We start from the raw sequence: 23,314 nt of genomic DNA on the forward strand, positions 1-23,314 counted from the left end.
GCTTAAAGACAAGAGACATTAGAGGGAAGAGAATAAATGAGGTTGGGTATTTATTCTTTTGGCACTCTGTGCTGAGCCATGTAATGGCCATTACAATGTTTCTCTTCCTAAGGCCACACAGCTCTCCCAAGTGTGGCCTTTTCTGCCAAGGTCTGGTAATGTTACCTACCTTCATTATAGGCCTGGTGGTGATAATGATTCCCTACTGTCACTAGTTACACGATGCTTCACCCACCCTACCCATGTTTTTAGAGACACATTAGTAGACTCTCCTCAAGTGTCTCATTGTTCCTTGACAAGTGACACCTGTTTCTTGAGGGGACCCTGACTAATAGGTCCCCATGGATTCTAAACTCCATGAGGGTAGGGAATTTAATCTCTTTTATTTGATTTGATGCTTGCTATCCCAGCATCTAGAATAATGTCTATTGCAAGCGGGTTCTCAATAAATGTTGATTAAATGAACATATGTAGTGACTACTTTCTCTCCATTAGTAATCTTTACGTTAAAGTCTATTATGATTGATTTAATATAGTTTGACCAGCATTTTTGTGCTTTTGTTTGTAATTCATGAAAGAATGACAAAGGATTATAAATGTCAGAAAAAAGAAAGCAAATTTGTCATATTGTGCACAGAAATCCCAGATAATTAACATAAAAATTTGTTGAAACAGTAAGAGATTTCAGCAAGAAACAATGTTAACGTATGAAAACCAACAGCTTTCCTATACACATCTACACCTGGAGCCCCTGTCTCTACCCCCAGTAGAACCTCCACACTGGGCTCCAGGGGCGCTGGGACCAGGCCAGTGGCTGTAAAGGGTGGGGGTCCACTGGTTGAAAAATTATGAAATCATAATTTTACACCTATATAATTTCAATCCCAAATACTTCAGTCGTCAAGCCTTCTTTTTTTCACAAAATAAATTTTCCTATATAACTCCAAAATTTTTTCACACTTCATCTAATTAAGAGTAATTTTAATATTTTCAATAACCAATCCATATTCAAGCTCCCCAAATTGTCTCTACACGACTTACGGAAAAAACGCTATTTCAATCAGGAGCCAATAGAGGACCACCTTTTGCATTTGGCGGCGGAAGTCACGTTTGATCCTCAACCTCTTCGGGCTCGGAGAGATCATTCCCCAGTCTCTCGAAAAGCGGAGGCGCTGAAAGAGTGACCCCAACAGTGACCGCCGGGGTCTATGGGAAATGTAGTCTTGCCTCCTTCTGGCTCCCCGCGCGGCACTCTGGGAAGGGGATTCCGGGCTCCCTCTGCGCATGTGCAGCCGTAGCCCCGCTTCCTTGCTCCTCTTCTCCGGACTTCTCGGGAGGCGTTAGGTACCTCAGAATCTCCTCAGAGAGTAGAGGGCGCGCCGGGGTTGAGAGTGAGGGGCAGCGCTGGGGGCGGGAAGTCTTGGGCTCCCGTCGCCCCCAGCGCCATGAATGCGCCCGGGCGGGTCCTCGGCGGGGCGGCCGGTGGGGGCCCACGGGCTGCCGGGGCGCAGGTGCGGCGGAGCCCGTCGGGAGCGGGGGCCGTGTGCCCGGCCCTCCTGCAGCCCGACCCGAGAGAAGCCCACGGCGGCGGCGGGAGGCCGGTTAAAACGCGGACGGGGCCCGGGTCTGCGGGGCAGCCGAGCTGCGGAGCCGGAAAGGCCCGGTCAGTCCCGGCTCTGTCACCTCCGAGCAGGGGCGACAGAAGGGCCTGGGTCAGCGTGCTCATGTGGGCGTGAGATTGATAGCGCCGTCTCACGGCGTCGTTTTGAGCCTTAGGTCCGAGTCATCGTTGTACAGTATTTAGGCGAGGGCCGGGTAGGAAGCCCTGGGTAAGGGACAGCTGCTGCCATAGTTGGAAGTCAGTTTGTTGGTGTCGCTGGATGGCTTCATGTGCCCTCACGCCCGCTTCCCCAGCAGCCGAGGCTCAGGTCGGTGGCCCGATGTGCTCGGTCAGGAGGTTGCAGCGCAGGATTTGGGTTCAAGGGCAGGTGGCTTCCCTTCAGCCTCAGGCTTTGTCTGATGTCACACCTGCCCAAGACTGGCACTGCGGCCTTCCTGGCTCTTAGGACCGTGGCCTGTCCCCACATCCCCAGGGATGTAAGGGAAGGGATGTGGATGGAATCCCACCATGTGTCACATGTACCTTGGGGTTTCTAGTGTCTCTTCAGGTCCCTTGGGTCAGACAGAGGGGCCTGGCCCCTTCTGCGCTGACGGGATGTCCTTTAAGTCTGATATTGTAGTGAATTTCAAGAGTCAGGCTTTGGCCCCTAAAATGAATTTGTTTCCCAGATCCACTTCCCAGTTTCCTTGAACAAAGCAACCCTTGTGAGGCAGGAAGGAGGGGCCTCTGTGCAGGAGTCTTACCTGGAGGAGAGCACCCCTCTGACCTTAGACCTCTCTCCAGAGCTTCAGAGCAGAGACAGAAGAGCCCAGAAAGAGCAGGTCCTAGATTTGCAAGGTCAGAAGCCGTTCTCATCCCCTTGCCCAGAATGAGCCAGACTTGATGCTGATGCCACCTTCAGGAGCCACCACACTGTGTGACAGTGGGAGGTTTGTTCATCCCTCAGTAGAGCAGGTGAGCTGGGGTGCCCCAGGGGCAGGCTGCTCAGGAAAAGCTGCTTTGTTGGGGAGCTTGTGAGGGCGAGGTCCGGGGGACAGGGACAACCAGGCAGAGGGAGGAGGTTCTGGCTCTGGTCCCCTTAAATGGCCCCCACTCTTTACAGAGGCTGCGCTACTGTCAGACGTGTCTGCCACCACATGTGATATTAGTGACATCATCCTGACCTCGCAGGATCCCAGAATAATGATTCTTGAAGGATTTTCCAAAGTCATCTACTTGCAGCTCTCTTGAAAACTGTAAAGACATTGGGCCTGAAAGTTTCAGTGACTTATCCAGGGAAACCCGGTTTATGACAGAGTCAGAAGGAAAACTGCAGTTTCCTCTCGGATAAGTCACCAAAAGCATCTTATCAAAGGGGCCTTCTGAGGAATACATCCCAGCTGAAACGAACAAAAGTTCCTGCCTTCAAGCATCCCATCTCTTTTACTAGGCTTCCCGTGGATTGTCTCTACCAGGCGGTAAATAATATTACTGAGAAAAATAGATAAACGATGCACAGTGAGTATTTAATGAAAGAGTAATGTCTTGTCCTTTGGTGTAGTTTAATTCAACTCATCTTTTGTTTTTATTTCCTTGTGTTAGTCAGAAGGACACATGCGTTACTATTAAATCAATCAAGAAAAGTTTATGTTCACTCAGTAAAAAACTGCAGATGGTCATTGCAGAGTCACACAAAGACAGGTGGTGCCGCCTGTCCATGATCCTCCTCGTGCCTTTTCAAGGCCCAGAGGGCCCTGTGTCTGGGGGAGGATGATCCCCAGCTGGGGTGCTGATGTGGGGAGGTGACTCTAGGAGCTGTGGCAGGTCAAATCTCAGGACTCCTGTCTTCTTTCTGTCCTCTCAGCTGAGCCACAGTTCTCTTCACTTGCCCAGGAGCCACAGAAAATGAACATCCCTCAGGTGAGCGCTTTCTCCATTCCCTACTTTGTATTGTAAGGGATTTATAGGTTTAGAAGGATCCATGCATGAAATGGAAAAAGGACAAATAGAAATAGATCAAGTCAATCTTGAGGGAAAATATACCCAGTATGACTGTTAACTATGTTTGCTGTCAGCTTTTGTAGGTGACCTTGTCAGGGTAAATAGGTTCCCTCCAGGTACCAGTTTGTTGAGATTTCATGTTAGTCATGACTGTGCAATGCATTATATTGATTCCCTTTGTGCATCTATTGGAATAAAGCTATAGCTTATTTCCTTCCATCTGAAGATAGTGTAAACGGTACAGTGGATTTTCTAATATGAACTTGAATTCCTGTACAGACCCTAGTTGCTGTTTGGTTAGTTGCTTCTTACATATTTTCCTAGGGCTTTTTGCTAATACTATATTTAGGATTTTTATTTCTGTATCCGCAGGTTGGATTAGACTATAATTTCTTGTTTCCCTGTCCAATCATGATATCGAGGTCATAGTCTCATAAAAGGAAATGGGGCACTTTCCTGCTCCTTTTCTTTTCTAATAATTTAGGTGAGAAAATTGTATTACATATAAATTTTGGCCTTATGAAGACTTTTGCTTGAAGATTTTGATTATTGAATTAATTTATTAGTCATAAGCCTATACTGAATTTGTATTTTTTGTTAGTATAACTTTTGTCATTACATTTTCAAAGAAAATTTTTCGTATTTTTAAGTTTTTAAATGTATTTTCATAAGCTTATTGATAGTATTTTCTTAGAATTTCAAAGTCTTTATCTATTATATTAATAATTGCCCTTTTCAGCTTTTAAATTTTATTTTAGTATAAAGCTGCTAATCAGAAAAGGACAGAATATGTTCTAGTTGGCACAATCTGAAACCTAGAATTTCTGAGTCTGAGGGTCTTCATATTACGCGCTGGCAGTGGACTCTAAACATCGGGAGTAGAGGAACATGCCCTTGCCATATTGTGCTCTCTAGCTCTGCACAGCCCCCTGTCAGCACCTTTTGCTGACAAGACTATCCTTTCTCCATTGAATTACCTTGGCACCTCTGTGGGAAGTTGACCGGCAGTGTATGTATGGTCTGTCTCGGACTCTCTTCACTTCTGATGATCTGTGTTAGTCCTTTTGTTAATACCTTGCTGTCTCGTTGCGTGTCTGTGTAAAGGAAGTCTTGAAATCAGGTAATGTGAGCCTTCTACCTTTGTTCTGTTTTTGAAATTGTTTTGGATATTCTAGGTCCTTTGCATCTTTATAGAAAGTTTTAAAAATCAGCTTGTCTATCTCAAAAAAGCCTGCTGAGATTTTGATTTCTATTGCACGGATTCTATAGAATTTGTAGCATAGATCATTTTGGGGAGAATTAACATCTTGATCATAATGAGTCTTCCAGTTCATCAAAAGTATCTCTCTCCATTTAGTTAGGTGATACAGAGGGTTTTGAGGATTTGGGTTTTTATCCTTCTGAGTCAAAAGGATAGTTTTGACTTAGAGTTTAAAAGAATAACACTGTCTGCTGTTTGAAGATAGACTCTAGTGGGGCAGTGGTGGAAGCAGATACAGTGTTGGAGGCCATTTCTGTAATCCTAGCAAGAAATGGTAATCACAGGTGTTAGTTACTTTGAAGTGGTCAGGTTTTGGGTGTAATTGAGAGTAGAGCCAACAGTCTGAAACCGCTTGTTTCCTCCCCACAACCTTGCAAGTAGAGTGTGCATCAGACTTTGGGTTTTTACCAGTGTGAATTAGAACTGATCTCAGTTTAATTCTGTCCACTTTATTCTTCTCATGAGTGAGGCAGAACACTGTTTTTTGTTTGTAGTTCATAATATTTCTTTGTTGTTGAGCTGTTTATCCCTTACCTGTTCTATTGATGTGCTGATTTTAATGACTGTATCCAGTATACCCTTACAGCCCTTTTTCTATGATATCAATTGCACAATTTTCATACTGTTTTTTGTATTGTTACCTTGCTCAGGATTTTTCTTTACCATAAAGGCATTTGATTTTTATGTTGTCAAATTTAGCAGTTTTTTTCTGATTCCTGGATTTTCAGTCAGAGTTGGACATTTCCCACTCTAGCATTGTGAAATCATTGTTCTGTGTAGTCTTCTAGAATGTGATGTTATTTCTTGCATTTCAATCTTGAATACATTTTAATTTTATCCTGCTCTCTGGTGTGAGAAAGAGATCTGTCTTTTCCCAGGTGGCCTCCAGCTATCCCTGTGACATTAGTGTCCAGCCTTTCCTCACTCATTTGAATGACGTCACCTGTATTCAGATAGGAAGTTTACTCTGTTAACCGTTCTTCTCACCACACACTTTATTCCGGCTCTTGTTCGCTTGAAGCTTGCATGTCGTTCTGGCTCTCATCAGTGCCCTGCTCCTCTGCCCACTTCTCTGTTTGCATTAGATTGTGGGCTAAATTGTCCTGTCTTTCTTATTCAATACGACCTTACCCTCTGTCTTCCAGAGTTTGTTCAAATTTTCGGGCCTTCTGCTATGACGTTTCTCTGTAGTCCTTTTCTGTCATACTTTTGTAGCAAGTTTGTATTTTATCCGAGTGTGTTTTTGGAGGCAGGGGATGTAAATGTGTGTGCTCCATCTATTCCCTTGAACTAGGGGAATCATTTATGCTTCTAATTCTCTCTTCTCTTAATTTCCAGTAATCTAATATTTCTGATTTGTCATTCCAACATTCAGAGATTCTGTGGCCTATTCTTTTTTTACTTGCCTGTTAAATTTTGCTATCTCCATGAATTCTGTACTTGGTCCTTTTCTCTCCTCAGTTTCTATGTCCTTTCTGAACCAGCCCTTTTTCTCTGGTGACTTCAATTACCATCTTAATGACTAATGTCTTCTAAATCCTTATTTTCATTTTAGACTTCCCTCTCTGTTCCAAAATCATGCAAAAACAGCAAAATAAATAATTCTATCTGTACATTCCACAGCCATTTTGAGAGCAAATGAAAAACATCTGCTTCGCTATGACCCAACCTCTGCCTCCTATTTATTCTTCCAGTCTCTGTGTAGCATCTACCCAGTTGCTTGTGCAACTCTGTGTATAGCTGCACAAGAAAATAATTTTGTTTCAGGAAGCAGATTTGTTTCCTATAAGGATTAGTTTCTTATCCTTTATCTTTGTAACTTTGCCTTAATATAGATTATCTCTGAAGTTAGATCTTTTGTTTTGCTGCTTAAGACATTGTTCACTATTCACATAGAGCAATATAAATAATCCTAACGGGTCAATTTTGCTCCCCAGGAGACATTTGGCAGTGTTGGGAGATATTTTTGATTGTCACAGCTGGGGATGGTACTGAAATCTAATCAATAGGAGACAGGGATAAACATCCTAAAGTACACAGGACAGTCTTCCACAAAAATGACATTATATGGTCCACAGTGTTGGTAGTGCCATGTTGAAGAAACCCTGTTCTAGAGCATTGCTCCTGAAATATAAATCTGGTGGTATGTAATACCTCCCCAGTCTTACATGTATCTCTTATTGATTCGCTGTTGCCACAGCAGAGCTCTCCATGCTGGGGTGTATGCTCTGCAGAGAGCTCAACATAATCCATGGTGTATGGGAAATGTATACAGGAATCCTATTTATAATAACTTTACCTCAAAAAATAAGGCACTAAGCGTTCTCATTATATTGTGACAATATTATGTGTATAAATTAAAAATAAATATAAGTAAATCAGAGCATGAGAATAATATTTTTTACTAGTTGTGTACATATCCTCAAAGTATAAGACAGAATTAGGACTGTGATAGTCATCCTTTATAATACTTTGTTTTAGACTTTGAACAGTAAACAGTAAGACTCAGTTTCCGAAAGTAGTCCATGTCCCTGACTCTGGACATTGATTAGAAATGTGCTGTTGCAGGTATCAGTGTCATTCAAAGACGTGACTGTGGAGTTCACCCAGGAGGAGTGGCGGCAGATGGACTCTGCACAGAGGACCCTGTACAGAGATGTGATGCTGGAGAACTACAGCCACCTCGTCTCCGTGGGTGAGCAGACCTTACCATGTGACTCCATTTAGACTGCAAATTCTGTTTTTCCTTTTTTCTTTTTTAACTGTTAATCACTTTTGTTGAGGTATATTTAACAGAAAACAAAACGCAGCACTTTTCAGTGTACAAGTGAGTGAGTATTGAAAAATAATACAATAGATGACCATCATCAAAATCATGATTTGGAATGTTTCCATCATCCCCAAAAGATCCTTGTCCCCCTTTGCAGTGAGTCCCCTCCCTCCACCCCTACCTCTCAGACCCCTCAGAGCAGTCTGGTCTGCCTTCTATTGCAGTAGTTTTGCCTTTTCTCAACTTTCATATAAATGGAATCTTAAAGTATAGACTGTCTTTTGTCTGGCTTCTTTCACTCAGTGGAATGCTTTTGAGACTCGTGATGTATGTGTACTACTAGTTGATTCTTTCTGTCCTGAGTAGTGTTCCTTTCTGTGCATAAACCAGTTTGTTGTCCTTTCAGTTGATGGCCACATGGGTTTTTTTCCACTTCGGGGAGATTATGAGTAAAGCCACTATGAACATACAAGTCTTTATGTCGACGTAGTTTCATTTCTCTTGTATAAATACCTGGGAGTGAGCCTGCTGGGTCTTCTGGTAAGTTTATATGTAACGGCATAAGAAGCTGCCAAATGTGTCCAAGCTGGCTCTACTGTTTTTCATGCCCATAAGCAATGTCTGAGAATTCTCATTGCTCTCCGGTTACCAACATTTGGTTTGGCAAGTCTATTTTTAACCATTCTAATTGGTGTCTAGTTGTATCTTACTGAGTTTTAATTTGCATTTCTCTGATGACTAATACTGTTGAACCTCTTTTTATGTGTTTTTTAACCATTCATAATCTCCTTTAATGAAGCGTATGCTCAGATATTTAGCCCATTTTTTGTTTAGTTGAGTTTTTTGGTCTTATTTTTGAATTGAAGAAGTTTAGACCTTTAGCAAATATGTTTTGCAAACATTTCCCCTCCTTTTTAAGAAGAAAATGTTTTCAGATTGCCTCTGGTTTTTACATATACTTTTAAAAAACTTTTTATGACATAATTATAGATTTACAGGAGTTAGCACAGTTGTATTCTTCACAAGTTTCCTTCAATGGTTATGTCTTACATAACCATAATATAGTCTCAACACTAGTAAACAGATACTGGTACAGTGCGTGTGAATATTTCTGTGCCATTTTATCACATATGGAAATTTGTGTAATCACCACCACAATCAAGATACAGAACTTTATTTTTTGATTTTTATTCTTTTTTATTGCGGTAACTAATTTATAACATTATATAAATTTCAGGTGTACATCGTTATATATTTCGATTTCTCTGTACATTACAACATGTTCACCACCCAAAGTCTAATTATAATCCATCACCACACACATGTGCCTAATCATCCCTTTTGCCCTCCACCCTCCCCCCTTCCCCTCTGATAACCACTAATCCAATCTCTGTTTCTATGTGTGTGTTTTTCGATGTTTTTATCTTCTACTTATGAGTGGAATCATAAGTGGGATCACTCATGAGTGGGATCAACGGTGTTTGACTTTCTCTCTCTGACTTACTTCACTTAGCATAATGTCCTCAAGGTCCATCCATGTTGTCACAAATGGCCAGATGTCATGGTTTCGTATGGCTGAGTAGTATTCCATTGTGTGTATATACCACATCTTCTTTATCCATTCATCCCTTGATGGGCACCTAGGTTGCTTCCAAGTCTGGGCTATTGTGAATAATGCTGTGATGAACATAGGGGTGCATGTAACTTTATGCATTCACGTTTTCATGTTCTTTGGATAACTACCCAGCAGTGTAATAGGTGGATCATATGGTGGATCTATTTTTCATTTTTTGAGGAGTCTCCATGCTGTTTTTCATAGTGGCTGCACCAATTTGCACTCCCACCAGCAGTGTATGGGGGTTCCCTTCTCTCCACATCCTCTCCAACACTTGTTGTTTCCTGTCTTGTTAATTATAGCCATTACAATGGGAGTGAGGTGATATCTCATTGTAATTTTGATTTGCATTCCCCTGATAGTTAGTGATATGCCTGTTTCTCTTCCTGTGCCTGTTGAACATCTGTATATCTTCTTTGGAGAAGCGTCTCTTCAGATCTTTTGCCCATTTTTCATCTGGGTTGTTAGTTTTGTTGTTGAGATGTATGAGTGCTTTATATATTTTGGATGTTAACCCCTTATCAGATGTATGGTTTGCAAATGTCTTCTCCCAATTGTTAGGTTGTCTTTTCATTTTGTTGATTGTTTCCTTTGCTGTGCAGAAGCTTTTTAGTTTGATGTAGTGCCATTTGTCTATTTTTTCTGTTCTTTGACTTGCCCGGTCAGACATGGTACTTGAAAATATGCTGCTAAGATCAATGTCGAAGAGCGTACTGCCTATGTTTTCTTCTAGAATTTTCATGGTTTCGGGTCTTACATTCAAGTCTTTAATCCATTTTGAGTTAATATTTGTATGTGGTATAAGATAATGGTCTGCTTTCATCCTTTTGCATGTGGCTATCCAGTTTTCCCAACACCCAAAAGTTATTGAAGAGACTTTCCTTTCTGTTGTATTGTTCTTGGGTCCATTGTTGAAAATTAGCTGTCCATAAATGTGTGGGTTTATTTCTGGGCTCTCAATTCTGTTCCATTGATCTGTGTGTCTGTTTTTGTGCCAGTACCATGCCCTTTTGGTTACTATAGCTTCGTAGAATATTTTGAAGTCAGGGAGTGTGATACCTCCAGGTTTGTTCTTTTTTCTCAGAGTTCTTTTGGCTACTCGGGGTCTTTGGTTGTTGCATATAAATTTTAGAATTCCTTGCTGTATTTCTGTGAAAAGTTGTTGAAACTTTGATCGGAATTGTCTCGAATCTATAGATTGGTTTAGGAAGTATCGACGTTTTAACTACGTTAATTCTTCCAATCTGAGAATCTGGAATATCTTTCGATTTCTTTGTGTCTTCAGTTTCTTTCAACAATGTTTTATAATTTTTGGTGTACAGATCTTTCACCTCTTTGGTTAAGTTTATTCCTAGGTATTTTATTCTTTTTGTTGTGGTTGTAAATTGGGTTATATTCTTAATTTCTGTTTCTGCTACTTTGTTGTTACTATATAGAAACACAACTGATTTTTGTATGTTGATTTTGTATCCTGCGACTTGACTGTATTCATTTATTATTTCTAAAAGTTTTTTAGTGGATTCTTTAGGGTTTTCTATATAGAAAATCATGTCATCTGCAAATAGTGACAGTTTCACTTCTTCCTTTCCAATTTGAATCCCTTTTGTTTCTTTTTCTTGCCTGATTGCTCTGTCTGAGACTTCCAATACTATGTTAAATAAGGTTGGTGAAAGTGGGCATCCTTGTCTGGTTCCTGTTCTTGGAGGAAGGGCTTTCAGTTTTTCTCCATTGAGAATGATATTAGCTGTGGGTTTGTCATATATGGCCTTTATTATGTGGAAATACTTTCCTTCTATACCCATTTTATTCAGAGTTTTGATAAATGGATTCTGTGTCTTGTCAAATGCTTTCTCTGCATCTATTGAGATGATCATGTGATTTTTATGCTTCATTTTGTTAATGTGGTATATCACATTGATTGATTTGCAGATGTTGAACCACCTCTGCATCCCTGGGGAAAAAAAATCTCACTTGATCTTGGTATATGATCTTTTTAATGTATTGTTGTATTCAATTTGCTAGTATTTTGTTGAAGATTTTTGCATCAATGTTCATCAGTGATATTGGCCTGTAATTTTACTTTTTTTGTGTTGTCCTTGTCTGGTTTTGGTATCAGGATAATTCTGGCTTCGTAGAATGAGTTAGGAAGCCTCCCCTCCTCTTCAATTTTTGGAAGAGTTTGAGAAGGATAGGTATTAAGTCTTCTTTGAATGTTTGGTAGAATTCTCCAAGGAAGCCATCTGGTCCATACAGAAATATTGTATCACCACAAAGGTTTCTCTCCTGCTGCTTCTTTGTAGTCACACCCATTCCCTCTCCCACGCCACCGCTAATCTCTGCCCACTACTAATCTGCTCTTCATCTCTATAATTTTGCCATTTCAGGAGTGTTATATCAATGGAATCATTCCGTGTTTGATGTGAGATTGAGATCAGTCCAAGTTGTAGTGTGTATCAATCGTTTATTTCTTTTATTACTACATAGTGTTCCACTGTGTGAATGTATTCTAGTTTGTTCAGCCATTCGTCTACTGAAGGACATTTTGGTTGTTTCTAATCTTGGGCTATTATAAATAAAGCTGCTGTAAGCATCCATGTTTAAGTTTTTGTATGAACATAAATTATTATTTCTCTGGGATAAATGCCTAGGAGTGTGATTTGGATTGTATGGTAAGTATATGTTTTGTTTTTTAAGAAACTGCCAAAGTATTTTCCAAAATTGCTGTACCATTTTGTGCCAGCAGTGTATGAGAAATCCAGTTACTTCCTATGTATTAGTGGTTGTAATAGTACAGTGATATTTCATCATGGTCTTAATTTGTATTTGCTTAGTGGATAGTGATATTTCTCTTTTCTTGTATTTATGTACCATCTATATATCCTTAGACAGTAATATATCTGTTCATGACTTTTATGCATTTTCCCCATATTTATTGATGTATAATGACAATTAAAAATTGTATACATTTATGGGGCTGGCCCCGTGGCCGAGTGGTTAAGTTCGCGCGCTCCGCTGCAGGCGGCCCAGTGTTTCGTTTTTTCGAATCCTGGGCGCGGACATGGCACTGCTCATCAGACCACGCTGAGGCAGCGTCCCACGTGCCACAACTAGAAGAACCCACAACGAAGAATACACAACTATGTACCGGGGGGCTTTGGGGAGAAAAAGGAAAAAATAAAATCTTTAAAAAAAAAAAAAATTGTATACATTTAAGATGTACAACTTGTTTTGATACACATATATACATTATGAATTAATTGCCACAGTCAAAGCTAATTAACATATCCATCACCTGACGTAGTTACCTTTTTTTCCTCTGTGGAGAGAACACTTAAGATCTGCCCTGTTGGCAAATTTCAGGAGTAAAAAACAGTATGATTTCACTCATGTGGTTGATAAAACAACAATAACAAACACATAGATACAGAGCACAGATTGGTGGTTACCAGAGGAGAAATGGGCTGGGATGGGGCAAAAGGGGTAAAGGGGGACATTTGTATGGTGACAGATGGAAATTAGACTTTTGATGGTGAAGGCAATGTAGTTTATATAGAAGTCAAAATATTATGTTGTACATCTGAAATGTATATAATGTTATAAACCAATGTTTCCTGAGTACAAAAATAAAAATAAAAAAGAATACAATGGTGTATTGTTAGCTATATCATATTGCTGTGTATTAGATCTCCATAGCTTATTCATCTTGCATAACTGAACTTTGTACTTCTTGACCAACATCTCCCCATTTCCCAACTTCTGAGTCCCTGGAAGCCATGATTCTACTCTCATTTCCATGAGTTTGACTGTTTTAGATTCCACTGAGAACATACAATATTTGTCTTTCTGTGTCTGGCTTATTTCATGTAGGATACTGCCCTCAAGATTTATCTATGTTGGGGCAAACATCAGGTTTTCCTTCCCTTTTTTGTCTGGTTAATATTCCATTGTATAGTTTACATAGGACATCTTCTTTAGTCATTCATCCATCAACAGATATTTAGATTGTTTCTATATCTTGGCCATTATGAATAATGCTGCAGTGAACATGGCAGTGTGGATCTCTCTTTGATTTAATTTCCTTTAGATATATACCTAGAAGTGAGATTGCTGGATCATAGAGTACTTTTATTTATAGTTTTTTGAGGAACCTCCATACTGTTTTCCACATTGGTTCTACCAGTGTACATTCCCATTAGCAGTGTACAAAGTTTCTGTTTTCTCCAACTCCTTACCAACACTTGTTATCTTTTGTATTTTTGGTAATCACCTTTCTCTAACAGGTGTGTCATTGTGGTTTTGATTTACATTTCCCTGATGATCAGTGATGTTGAACACATTTTCTTATACTTGTTGGCTATGTCTATGGCTTCCTTTGAGAAATGTCAACTCAGGTCCCTTGCCCAATTTTTTTAATCTGGTTATTTGCTTTTTTGCCATTGAGTTGTACAACTTCTTTATATATTTCGGATCTTTGCCCCTTATAATTATTATTATAATTTGCAAATATTTTCTCCCATTCCATAGGTTCCCTTTTCACTCTGATTGTTTCCTTTGCTCTCCAGAAATTTTTTCATTTGATACAATCTCTCACGTCTGTTTTTGCTTTTGTTGCCTCTGCTTTTGGTGTCATATCCAAAAAACCATTGCCAAAACTGATGTCAAGGAGTTTTTTCCCCTATGTTTTCCTCTAGGAGTTTTATGATTTTGGTCTTAAATGCATTTAAGTCTTTAATCCATTTTGAGTTGATTTTTGTATATAGTTTGAGATAAAAATCCAATTTCATTCTTCTGATGTGGATATCTAGTTTTCTCAGCACCATTTATTGAAGAGACTGACCTTTCCCCATTGTATGTTCTTGGCACCCTTGTCAAAGACCAGTTGACCATAGATCTGTGGATATATTTCTGGGCTCTCTGTACTGTTCCATTGGTCTATATGCCTGTCTTTATGCCAGTACCATACTGTTTCGTTATACTATAGCATTGTAATACATTTTAAAGTCAGGAAGTGTGATGCCTCCAGCATCGTTCTTATTTCTCAAGATTGCTTTGGCTATCCAGGATCTTTTGTTGTTCCATATGAATATTAGGATAGTTGTTTCTATCTCTGCAAAGAATGCCATTGGGATTTTGATAGGAATTGCATTGAATCTGTAGATCACTTTGGGTAGTATGGACATTTTAACAGTATTAATTCTTCAATCCGTGATGTCTTTCCATTAATCTGTGTCTTCTTTAATTTCTTTTTTTTTAATTTTGTTTTTTATTTTTTTAAAGAGTGGTAGCTGAGCTAACAACTGTTGCTAATCTTTTTTTTTTTCCTGCTTTTATCTCCCCAAATCCCCCCAGTACATAGTTGTATATTATAGTTGTGGTCCTTCTAGTTGTGGCATGTGGGAAACCACCTCAGCATGGCCTGACAAGTGGTGCCACATCCACACCCTGGATCCGAACCGGCGAAACCCTGGGATGCCGAAGTGGAGCACGCAAACTTAACCACTTGGCCATGGGGCCAGCCCCTTCTTTAATTTCTCTCATCACTCTTATAATATGTGTGTGCTAATCTTCCACCTTTTTGTTTATTTCTAAATGTTTTTAAATTTCATTTTCAGATAGTTTGTTGTTAGTAGTAGAAACAACTGATTTTTCTATGTTGGCTTTGTGTCCTCCAACTTTACTAAATTTGTTTATTAGTTCTAACAATTTTTTTGTTGAGTCTTTGGGGCTTTCTACATATAGGATTATGTCTTCTGCAAACAGAGATAATTTTACTACTTCCTTTCAGATTTAGATCACATTTATTTCTTTTTCTTGTCTAATTGACGCAGATAGAACTTCAATACTATGTTGAAAAGAAGTAGTGAGAGTGGGCATCCTTGCCTTATAGTGCATCTTAGAGGGAACTCTTTCAATTTTTCCCCATTGATTGTGATGTTAGCTGTGGGCTTTTCATATATGGCCTTTATTGTGTTAAGGAAATTTCCTTCTGTATTTATTTTGCTGAGAATTTTAATCATGAATGGATGTTGAACTTTGTCAAATGGTTTTTCTCTGTCTTTTGAGCTAATCATGTGTTTTTTTCCTTTTCATTTCTCTGTGTGGTGTATCACGTAGATTGATTTTCATATAATTAAACACCTTGTATGGCAGGGATAAATTCACTTGTTCACAGTATAGGCATACCTCAGAGATATTGGGGATTTGGTTCCAGACTCCCACAATAAAGCTAATTTCTCAATAAAGCAAGTCACACAGATTTTTAGGTTTCCCAGTACATATAAAAGTTATGTTTATACTATACTGTAGTCCATTAAGTGTGCAATAGCTTTATGTCTAAAAAAACAAAGTACATACCTTAATTTAAAAAATGCTTTATTGCTAAAAAATGCTAACCATCATCTGAGCCTTCTGTGAGTCATAATCTTTTTGTTGGTGGAGAGTATTGTAAAAAAAAAAAGGCAGTATGTGCGAAGCACAGTAAAGCGAGGTATGCCTGTATAAGATCCTTTTAAATGTGCTGTTAAATTCAGTTGGCTAGTTTTTTTGAGGACTTTTGAATCTATGTTCATCTGGGATATTGGCCTGTAGTTTTCTTCTGATGTCTTTCTCTGATTTTAGAATCAGGGTAATGCCGACCTCATAAAATGAGTTTGGAAGTGTTCCCTCTTCCATTTTTGGGGAGAGTTTAGGAAGGATTGGTATTAATTCTTTGGTAGAATTCTACCATGAGGCCATCTGGTGCTGGGCTTTTCTTTGTCTGCAGATTTTCGATTACTGTTTCAGTCCCCTTATTTGTTATAGGTCTGTTCAAGTTTGCTATTTCTTCTTGATTCAGTTTTGATAGGTTGTATATTTTTAGGAATTTATCCATTTCCTCTAGGTTATCCAATTTGCATAGTTGTTCATAATAATCCCATATGATCCTTCTTATTTCTGAGGCATCTATTGTAATATCTCCTTTTTTTGTTTTTGACTTTATTTATTTGAATCTTCTCTCTTTTTTCTTAGTCTACCCTAAGAATTTGTTCATTTTATTTTTTCAAAAAGCCAGCTTTTAGTTTTGCTGATTTTTCTTTTCTCCATTTGATTTATTTCTGCTCTAATCTTTATTATTTCCTTCTTTCTGCTAATTTTGGGCTCAGTTGGTTCTTCCTTTTCTAGTTCTTGAGATGTAAAGTTAGTTTGTTTATTTAATATTCTTTTTTAATGTAGGCCTTATTACTATAAACTTCCCTCTTAGTACTGTTTTTGCTGCATCTCCTAAGTCTCAGTATGTTGTATTTTTGGTTTTACTTGTCTCAAGATACATTTGAATTCCCTTTTTGACCCAATGTTTGTCCAAGAGTGTTGTTCATTTTTCACATATTTGTGAATTTTTCTGTTTTCTTGCTGTTGTTGATTTCTAATTCAGAAAAGATGCTTGGAATGATTTCAGTCTTCTTAAATTTGTTGACACTTTTTCTGTGACCTAACATATGATCTGTCCTAGAGAATGATCTGTGTGAGCTTGAGAAGAATGTATTTTCTTCTGTTTGATGGAAGGTTCCATATATGTCTGTTAGATCCATTTGGTCTATAGTGTTGTTCAAGTCAGCTGTTTCCTTATTGATTTTATGTCTGGATTTTCTATCCATTATTTTAAGTGGAGTATTGAAGTTGCCTACTTTTTGTTGCTATCAGTTTCTCCCTTCAGATCTGTCAATATTTATATATTTATATACACACACACTCTGATGTTGGGTGTGTTTATATTTATAATTGTTATATCTTCCTATAGAATTGAGCCTTTTATCATTATATAATGACCTTTGTCTCTAGAGACAGTTTTTGATTTAATGTCTGTTTTGTTGAGTATAAGTATAGTCATCCCTGCTTTCTTTTGGTTACAATTTGTGTGGAATATCTTTTTCCATGCCTTCTGTTTCAGTGTATGTGTGTCTTTAAATTTAAAATAAGCCTCTTGTAAACAGCATATCTCTGGATCTTTGTTTTTTTCCATTTGGCTGCTCTGTGCCTTTTGATTTGGGATTTTAATCTATTTACATTTAAAGTAATTATTGATAGGTAAGGACATACTGTTGCATGTTGTTAATTGTTTTTTGTCTGTTTTGCAGTTGTTTTGTCCCTCTCTTCCTGTCTTGCTGTCTTCCTTTATTATTTAATTATTTTTATAATGATTTACTTTGATTCTTTCTTTTTATCTTTTGTGCATCTATTATAGATATATTGTTTGTAGTTAACTTGGCACTTGCATAAAAAGTCATATAGTTATAACTATCTAAGTTGGTAACCTCAGTTGCACACAAAAACTCTACACTTTTACTCTTCCCCTCACATTCTATGTTCTTGTAGTCCAAGTTTGCTTCTTTTTATATTATGTATCTATTAACAAATTTTTATCTTTTAATTTTGATTTTTGGGGTTAAAAGTAATTTACATGCCACCATTACAGAATTACATTATTCTGTTTGTCTATTTACCTTTATTAGTGAAATATATGCTTTCATACACTTTCTTGTTGCTGTTTAATGTGTTTTCATTTTGATTTGAAGAACTCCCTTGATTAAGCATTTCTTGTAAGGAAGATCTAGTGGTAATAAACTCCCTTGGTTTTTGTTTGTCTGGAAAAGACTTTATCTCTTCTTCATTTGTAAAGGATAATTTTGCCAGGCATAGTATTCTTGGTTGGCAAGTTTTTTCTTTTACTGTTTTGAATATATTGTCCTACTCTCTCTTAGCCTACAAGGTTCTTGCTGAGAAATCTGCTAGTAGTTTTATGGGGGTTCCCTTCTTTGTGATGAGTCACTTTTCACTTGCTGCTTTCAAAAATTCTATTTGTACATGACTTTTGACAGTTTGGTAATAGTGTGTCTCAATGTGCTCTTCTTTAGGTTGATCTTATTTGGGGTCCTTTGGGCTTCACGAGTCTGGATGTCATTTCCCTCCCAAGATTTGAGAAGTTTTTAGCCACGAATTCTTTAAATAAACTTTCTACCCTTTTTTCTCTCTCTTCTCCTGAGACTCATAGAATGTGTGTATTAATTCTTTCGTCAGTAACCCATAAATCTCAAAGGTGGAGTGACGTCAGCAACATGGCAGCATGAGCTCACCTGGGACTTTCTCCCCTCCAAATTACAACCAAAAAGAGCAACTGCTTTCCAACCAAAAAAAAATCCTAATAACAGAAATCGTTGGAAACCCACAGCAGCCAGGCAATGAGGGGTGGAGAGGCTGGAGCCACCCTCGGAGGAGCTGGAACGTGGTAGGAGAGAACTTCACTCCCTCCCCTGGAGACTGGGATTGCTGCCACGCGTGAGGGAAGGAGTGAGGGAGGGGCTGCTTGTCCAGGGATCATCCAGGACTCCCACCTCCCGTGCAGCAGAAACCCTCTAATGGGGGAAGGCTTTTGCGTGGGGGGACCCCATCAAGCCAGGGCCCTAGGAAATCAGAGAGTGAGAGCTGATCGGAATCCAGGTCTGCGTGCAAGAAAAAGTGCCCCTCCTACCCAACTCAAGCTGCGCACCACCATGGCAGCTGAAGGCGGAGGGCTCAGAACGCGTGGCTCTAGACCCCCATCTAGGGCAACAGACTGTAACTGCAACCAAATAATAGTATCATGCACAAAAACCGCTCCTCTACCATCCAGCAATTTGTAAAAGCTCCAGTCCGCAAGGAAAACAGTAAAAACACAGAATTAAATCCTGATGACTTGGAAATAGGTAAACTAAGTGAAGATGAGTTCAAAATAGCTATCATCAAAATACTCAATGAGGTAAAGGGAAATATAGAGAAACAAGTCAACGAGTTCTGGAGTTACTTTACAAAAGAGATTGAAACTGTAAAGAAGAATCAATCAGAAATACTAGAGATGAAAAATACAATGGCTCAGATAAAAGAGAATACGGATTCCCTGAATGCCTGTGTAGACACCATAGAGGAGAAAATTAGCATAATCAAAGATAGACAGGCTGAATGGCTCCAGACAGAGGAAGAAAGAGAACTAAGAATTAAAAAAACTGAAGAAAATCTCCGAGAAATAGCTGACTCAATGAGAGAATGCAACTTAAGAATAATCAGAATTCCTGAGGACGTGGAAAAGGAAAATGGAGCAGAAAGTGTGCTCAATGAAATAATAGAAGAGAACTTCCCAAGTCTAGGGATTGAGAGAGAAATGTGTGTGGAGGAAGCCTTCAGATCTCCTAGATTTGTCAATGTAAAAAGACCTAAAGCTGAGACCTGAAACCATAAGGCTTCTAGAAGAAAATGTAGGCAGTACACTCTTTGACATCAGTATTAAAAGGATCTTTTCGGGCACTATGTCTTCTCAGATGAGGGAAACAATAGAAAGAATAAACAAATGGGACTCTATCAGACTAGAGCTTCTTTAAGGAAAACAGGATTGAAAGCAAAAAACAACCCACTAACTGGGAAAAAATATTTGCAAGTCATCCATCCAACAAAGGCTTACTATCCATAATATATAAAGAACTCACACAACTCAACAACAAAAAATCAAACAACTGGATCAAAAAATGGGCAGGAGAAATGAACAGACATTTCTCCAAAGAAGATATACGGATGGCCAATAGGCCCATGAAAAGATGTTCATCATCGCTGTGCATCAGGGAAATGCAAATCAAAACTACACTAAGATATCACCTTATACCCATTAGAATGACAAAATAACTAAAACAAATAGTAACAAATGTTGGAGAGGTTGTGGAGAAAAAGGAACCCTCATACACTGCTGGTGGGAATGCAAACTGGTGCAGCCACTATGGAAGACAGTATGGAGATTCCTCAAAAAAGTAAAAATAGAACTACCATACGATCCAGCCATCCCGCTAGTGGGTATCTATCCAAAGAGCTTGAAGTCAGCAATTCCAAAAGTCCCCATGCACTCCAATGTTCATGGCAGCATTATTTACAATATCCAAGACATGGAAGCAACCTAAGTGCCCATCAACAGATGATTGGATAAAGAAGATGTGGTGTGTATATATATATATATATACACACACACACACACACAATGGAATACTACTCAGCCATGAAAAGGAACAAAATCATCCCATCTGCAACAACATGGATGGACCTTGAGGGAATTATGTTAAGTGAAATAAGCCACATAGAGAAGGACAATCTCTGTATGACTCCACTCATATGAAGAATTTAAACATGTGGACAAAGAGAACAGATTAGTGCTACCAGGGGAAAGGTGGGGTGGGAAGTGGGCACAAAGGGTGAAGGGGTGCACCTACAACACGACTGACAGACAATAATGTACAACTGAAATTTCACAAGATTGTAACCTATCATTAACTCAAAAAATAATTTAAAAAATTTAAAAATAAAGTGTATTTTAAAATTTAAAAAAAAAACCTCAAAGGTGTTCTTCACTCTTTTTCATTATTTTTTCTCCTCTAACTTGATAATTTTTTCTTTTTTTTTTTTTTTGTAGGAAGATTAGCCTTGAGCTAACATCTGCTGCCAATCCTCCTCTTTTTTTCTGAGGAAGACTGGCCCTGAGCTAACATCCATGCCCATCTTCCTCTACTTTATATGTGGGATACCTACCACAGCATAGCTTGCCATGCCGTGCCATGTCCGCCCACGGGATCCAAACCGGCAAACCGTGGGCCACCAAAGCGGAACCTGCAAACTTAATTGCTGCATGCGCCACCAGGCCAGCTCCCCTGATGTGATAATTTCAAATGACCTATCTTCAAACTTGTAGATTATTTCTTCTCCTTGATCAAGTCTGCTGTTGACACTCTCCATTACATTTATTGTGTTCTTCAGTGCCAGAATTTCTGTTTGGTCCTTTTTTATGATTTCTATCTCTTTGTTGAACTTCTTATTTTGTTTCTGAAATATTTTCCTGGTTACATTGAGTTTTCCCTCTCTCTTCTCTTGTAGCTAGCTGATCATCCCTAAAACAATTATTTTTAATTCTTTGTCAGCCAATTCATAGATCTCTATGTCTTTGGGATTGGTTACTAAAAATTTATTGCTTACCTTTGGTAGTGTCATATTTGCTTGATTTTTCATGTTCCTTGTAGCTTTATGTTGATGTCTTTGCATTTGAAAAAGCAGTCACCTCTTCCAGACTTTACAGAAGTCTTTATGGGTATGTAGGAGCTGGGGGGCAGTGGTGGTGTGGTTCTACTGGTTCCACCAGGCAGATTCATCAGCTGAAGTCAGCATTGGCAAAGACTGTAGGGGTCCTTGTCAGCAAAGGCTGTGGGTGTCTACAGCAGTGGCAAGAGCTGCTAGGGTCCTTGGTGTCAAAGGCTTCTGGATTCCTTCTGCTCTCTTTTTCCCCTACAGGTGGATGTTGTAGCCAAGGGGTTCCCTTTCAGTGCCATTAGACAGGCACAGACAATGACCACACCAGAGTCCAGGGCTCAAACAAGTGCATGGTGTTGCCAGGGGGCAGCGGGGGCGGGGAGTGGCCGATGAGAGGAGCTGCAGTGGCTTCAGCCCCAAAGGGAGCTCGGTAGCATCTCCTGCTCTAGAGGGTCACAGCAGCACGGACACCAGGCAGTTCCATCTGCTGGGATAACTGTGGGCAAAGACCATGGGTGTCCTCAGTGGAGAAAGTTACAAGTATCTTGCAACAGTGAGGGCTGTTGGGGTCGTTGGTGGCAAAGGCTGCAGGGGTCCTCCTGCTCTCTTTTTTCCCTGTTAAGGGGGAGGTCGTGGCTGACAGAATCCCTCTTGGCACCAAACTGTGCCAGCCTAAGGGATGGAGTGACGCATAAAATGTGTTCTATGCATTTCTGTGCCACTACTCTCAGTTTTTGTGCTCCTCTAGATTGCTGCAATGTCTTAATTGTACTCTAGTGCTATCCCAGATCTGTTTTTGTCAATGGGTAGTTTTCACATCATTACTGGTGAAAAATGGCTAGGACTTCCTAGTCCACCATCTTACACTAGACTCTCTGTTGCAATTTTTTTTTTTTTTTTTTGCATCCCCATGACTTATTTATTTTGTAACCAGAAGTTTGTATCATTTGACTCCTTTCACCCATTTTGCCCATCCCCCACCCCCACCTCTAGCTTTTGTTCTCTGTATCTGTGAGCTTGGTTTGTTATTTTTTTCTTTTAGATTCCACATATAAGTGAGATCATACTGTATTTGTCTTTCTCTGTCTGACTTATTTAACTTAGCATAATGCCCTCAAGGTCCATCCATGTTGTCGCAAATGGCAAGATTTCATTCTTTTTTATGGCTGAATAATGAATAATACCACCTTTGCTTTTGGTTTCAAATCCGAAAACTCATCATCAAGACTGATATCAAGGAGATTACTGCCTATGTTTTCTTCTAGGAGTTTTATGGTTTCAGGTCTTAAATCTAAGTCTTTGAGTTAATTTTTGTGTATAGTGTAAGATAGTGGTCCCGTGTCATTCTTTTGCATGTGGCTGTCCAGTTTTTCAACAGCAATTTATTGAAGAGACGGTCTGTTCCCCATTATGTAGTCTTGGCTCCTTTGTTCTAAATTAATCGACCATATACACTTGGGTTTATTTCTGGGCTCTCTATTCTGCTTTTATGCCATACTGTTTTGATTACTATAGTTTTGTAATATAGTTTGAAATCAGGGAGCATCACACCTCAACCTTTGTTCTTCTTTCTCAAGATTGCTTTGGCTATTTGGAGTCTGTTGTGGTTCCATACAAATGTTAGAATTTTTTGTTCTAGTGCTGTGAAAATTGCCATTGGAATTTTGATAGGGATTGCATTGAATCTGTAAATTAGTTTGGATAGTATGGACATTTTAACATAGTCTTCCAATCCATGAGCAGAGAATCTTTCCATTTATTTGTGTCTTCAGTTTCTTTCATCAGCGTCATACAGTTTTCCATGTACAAGTCTTTCACACCCTTGGTTAAATTTATTCCTAGGTATTTTATTCTTTTTGATGCAGTTGTAACTGGGATTGTTTTCTTCATTTCTCTTTCTGTTTGTATATAGAAATGGGACAGATTTCTGTGTATTGATTTTGTATCCAGCAACTTTACTGAATTCATTTATCAGCTCTAACAATTTTTTTGGTGGAA

The 23,314-nt window shown here is 39.1% G+C and overlaps 1 protein-coding gene and 1 long non-coding RNA gene across 6 annotated transcripts in view; one reads left to right on the forward strand and one right to left on the reverse strand.

Moving 5' to 3' along the window:
* LOC139041685 (uncharacterized) overlaps positions 1 to 1,235 on the reverse strand; it is a 51,447-nt gene extending 50,212 nt beyond the window's left edge. Inside the window, exon 1 of one of the 2 annotated variants that reach the window (XR_011497344.1) lies at positions 1,042 to 1,235. This is a non-coding gene — a long non-coding RNA (uncharacterized lncRNA). The remainder of the gene's footprint in view (positions 1 to 1,041) is intronic. The other variant, XR_011497343.1, reaches the window with a different exon arrangement.
* Positions 1,236 to 1,253: 18 nt separating this feature from the next.
* Positions 1,254 to 23,314, forward strand: part of ZNF782 (zinc finger protein 782) — a 53,775-nt gene continuing 31,714 nt past the window's right edge. Inside the window, exons 1-5 of one of the 4 annotated variants that reach the window (XM_044756758.2) lie at positions 1,265 to 1,344; positions 2,405 to 2,575; positions 2,724 to 3,118; positions 3,465 to 3,520; positions 7,431 to 7,557. In XM_044756758.2, coding sequence (XP_044612693.1) covers positions 3,112 to 3,118; positions 3,465 to 3,520; positions 7,431 to 7,557 — 190 coding nt within the window. In that variant the 5' untranslated portion in view covers positions 1,265 to 1,344; positions 2,405 to 2,575; positions 2,724 to 3,111. Of the gene's footprint in view, positions 1,345 to 2,404; positions 2,576 to 2,723; positions 3,119 to 3,464; positions 3,521 to 7,430; positions 7,558 to 23,314 lie in introns of those variants that run through there. The other 3 variants (XM_070495642.1, XM_070495643.1, XM_070495645.1) reach the window with 3 other exon arrangements.

Source organism: Equus asinus, chromosome 23, assembly GCF_041296235.1.
Source record: "Equus asinus isolate D_3611 breed Donkey chromosome 23, EquAss-T2T_v2, whole genome shotgun sequence".
NCBI classification, from domain to species: domain Eukaryota; kingdom Metazoa; phylum Chordata; class Mammalia; order Perissodactyla; family Equidae; genus Equus; species Equus asinus.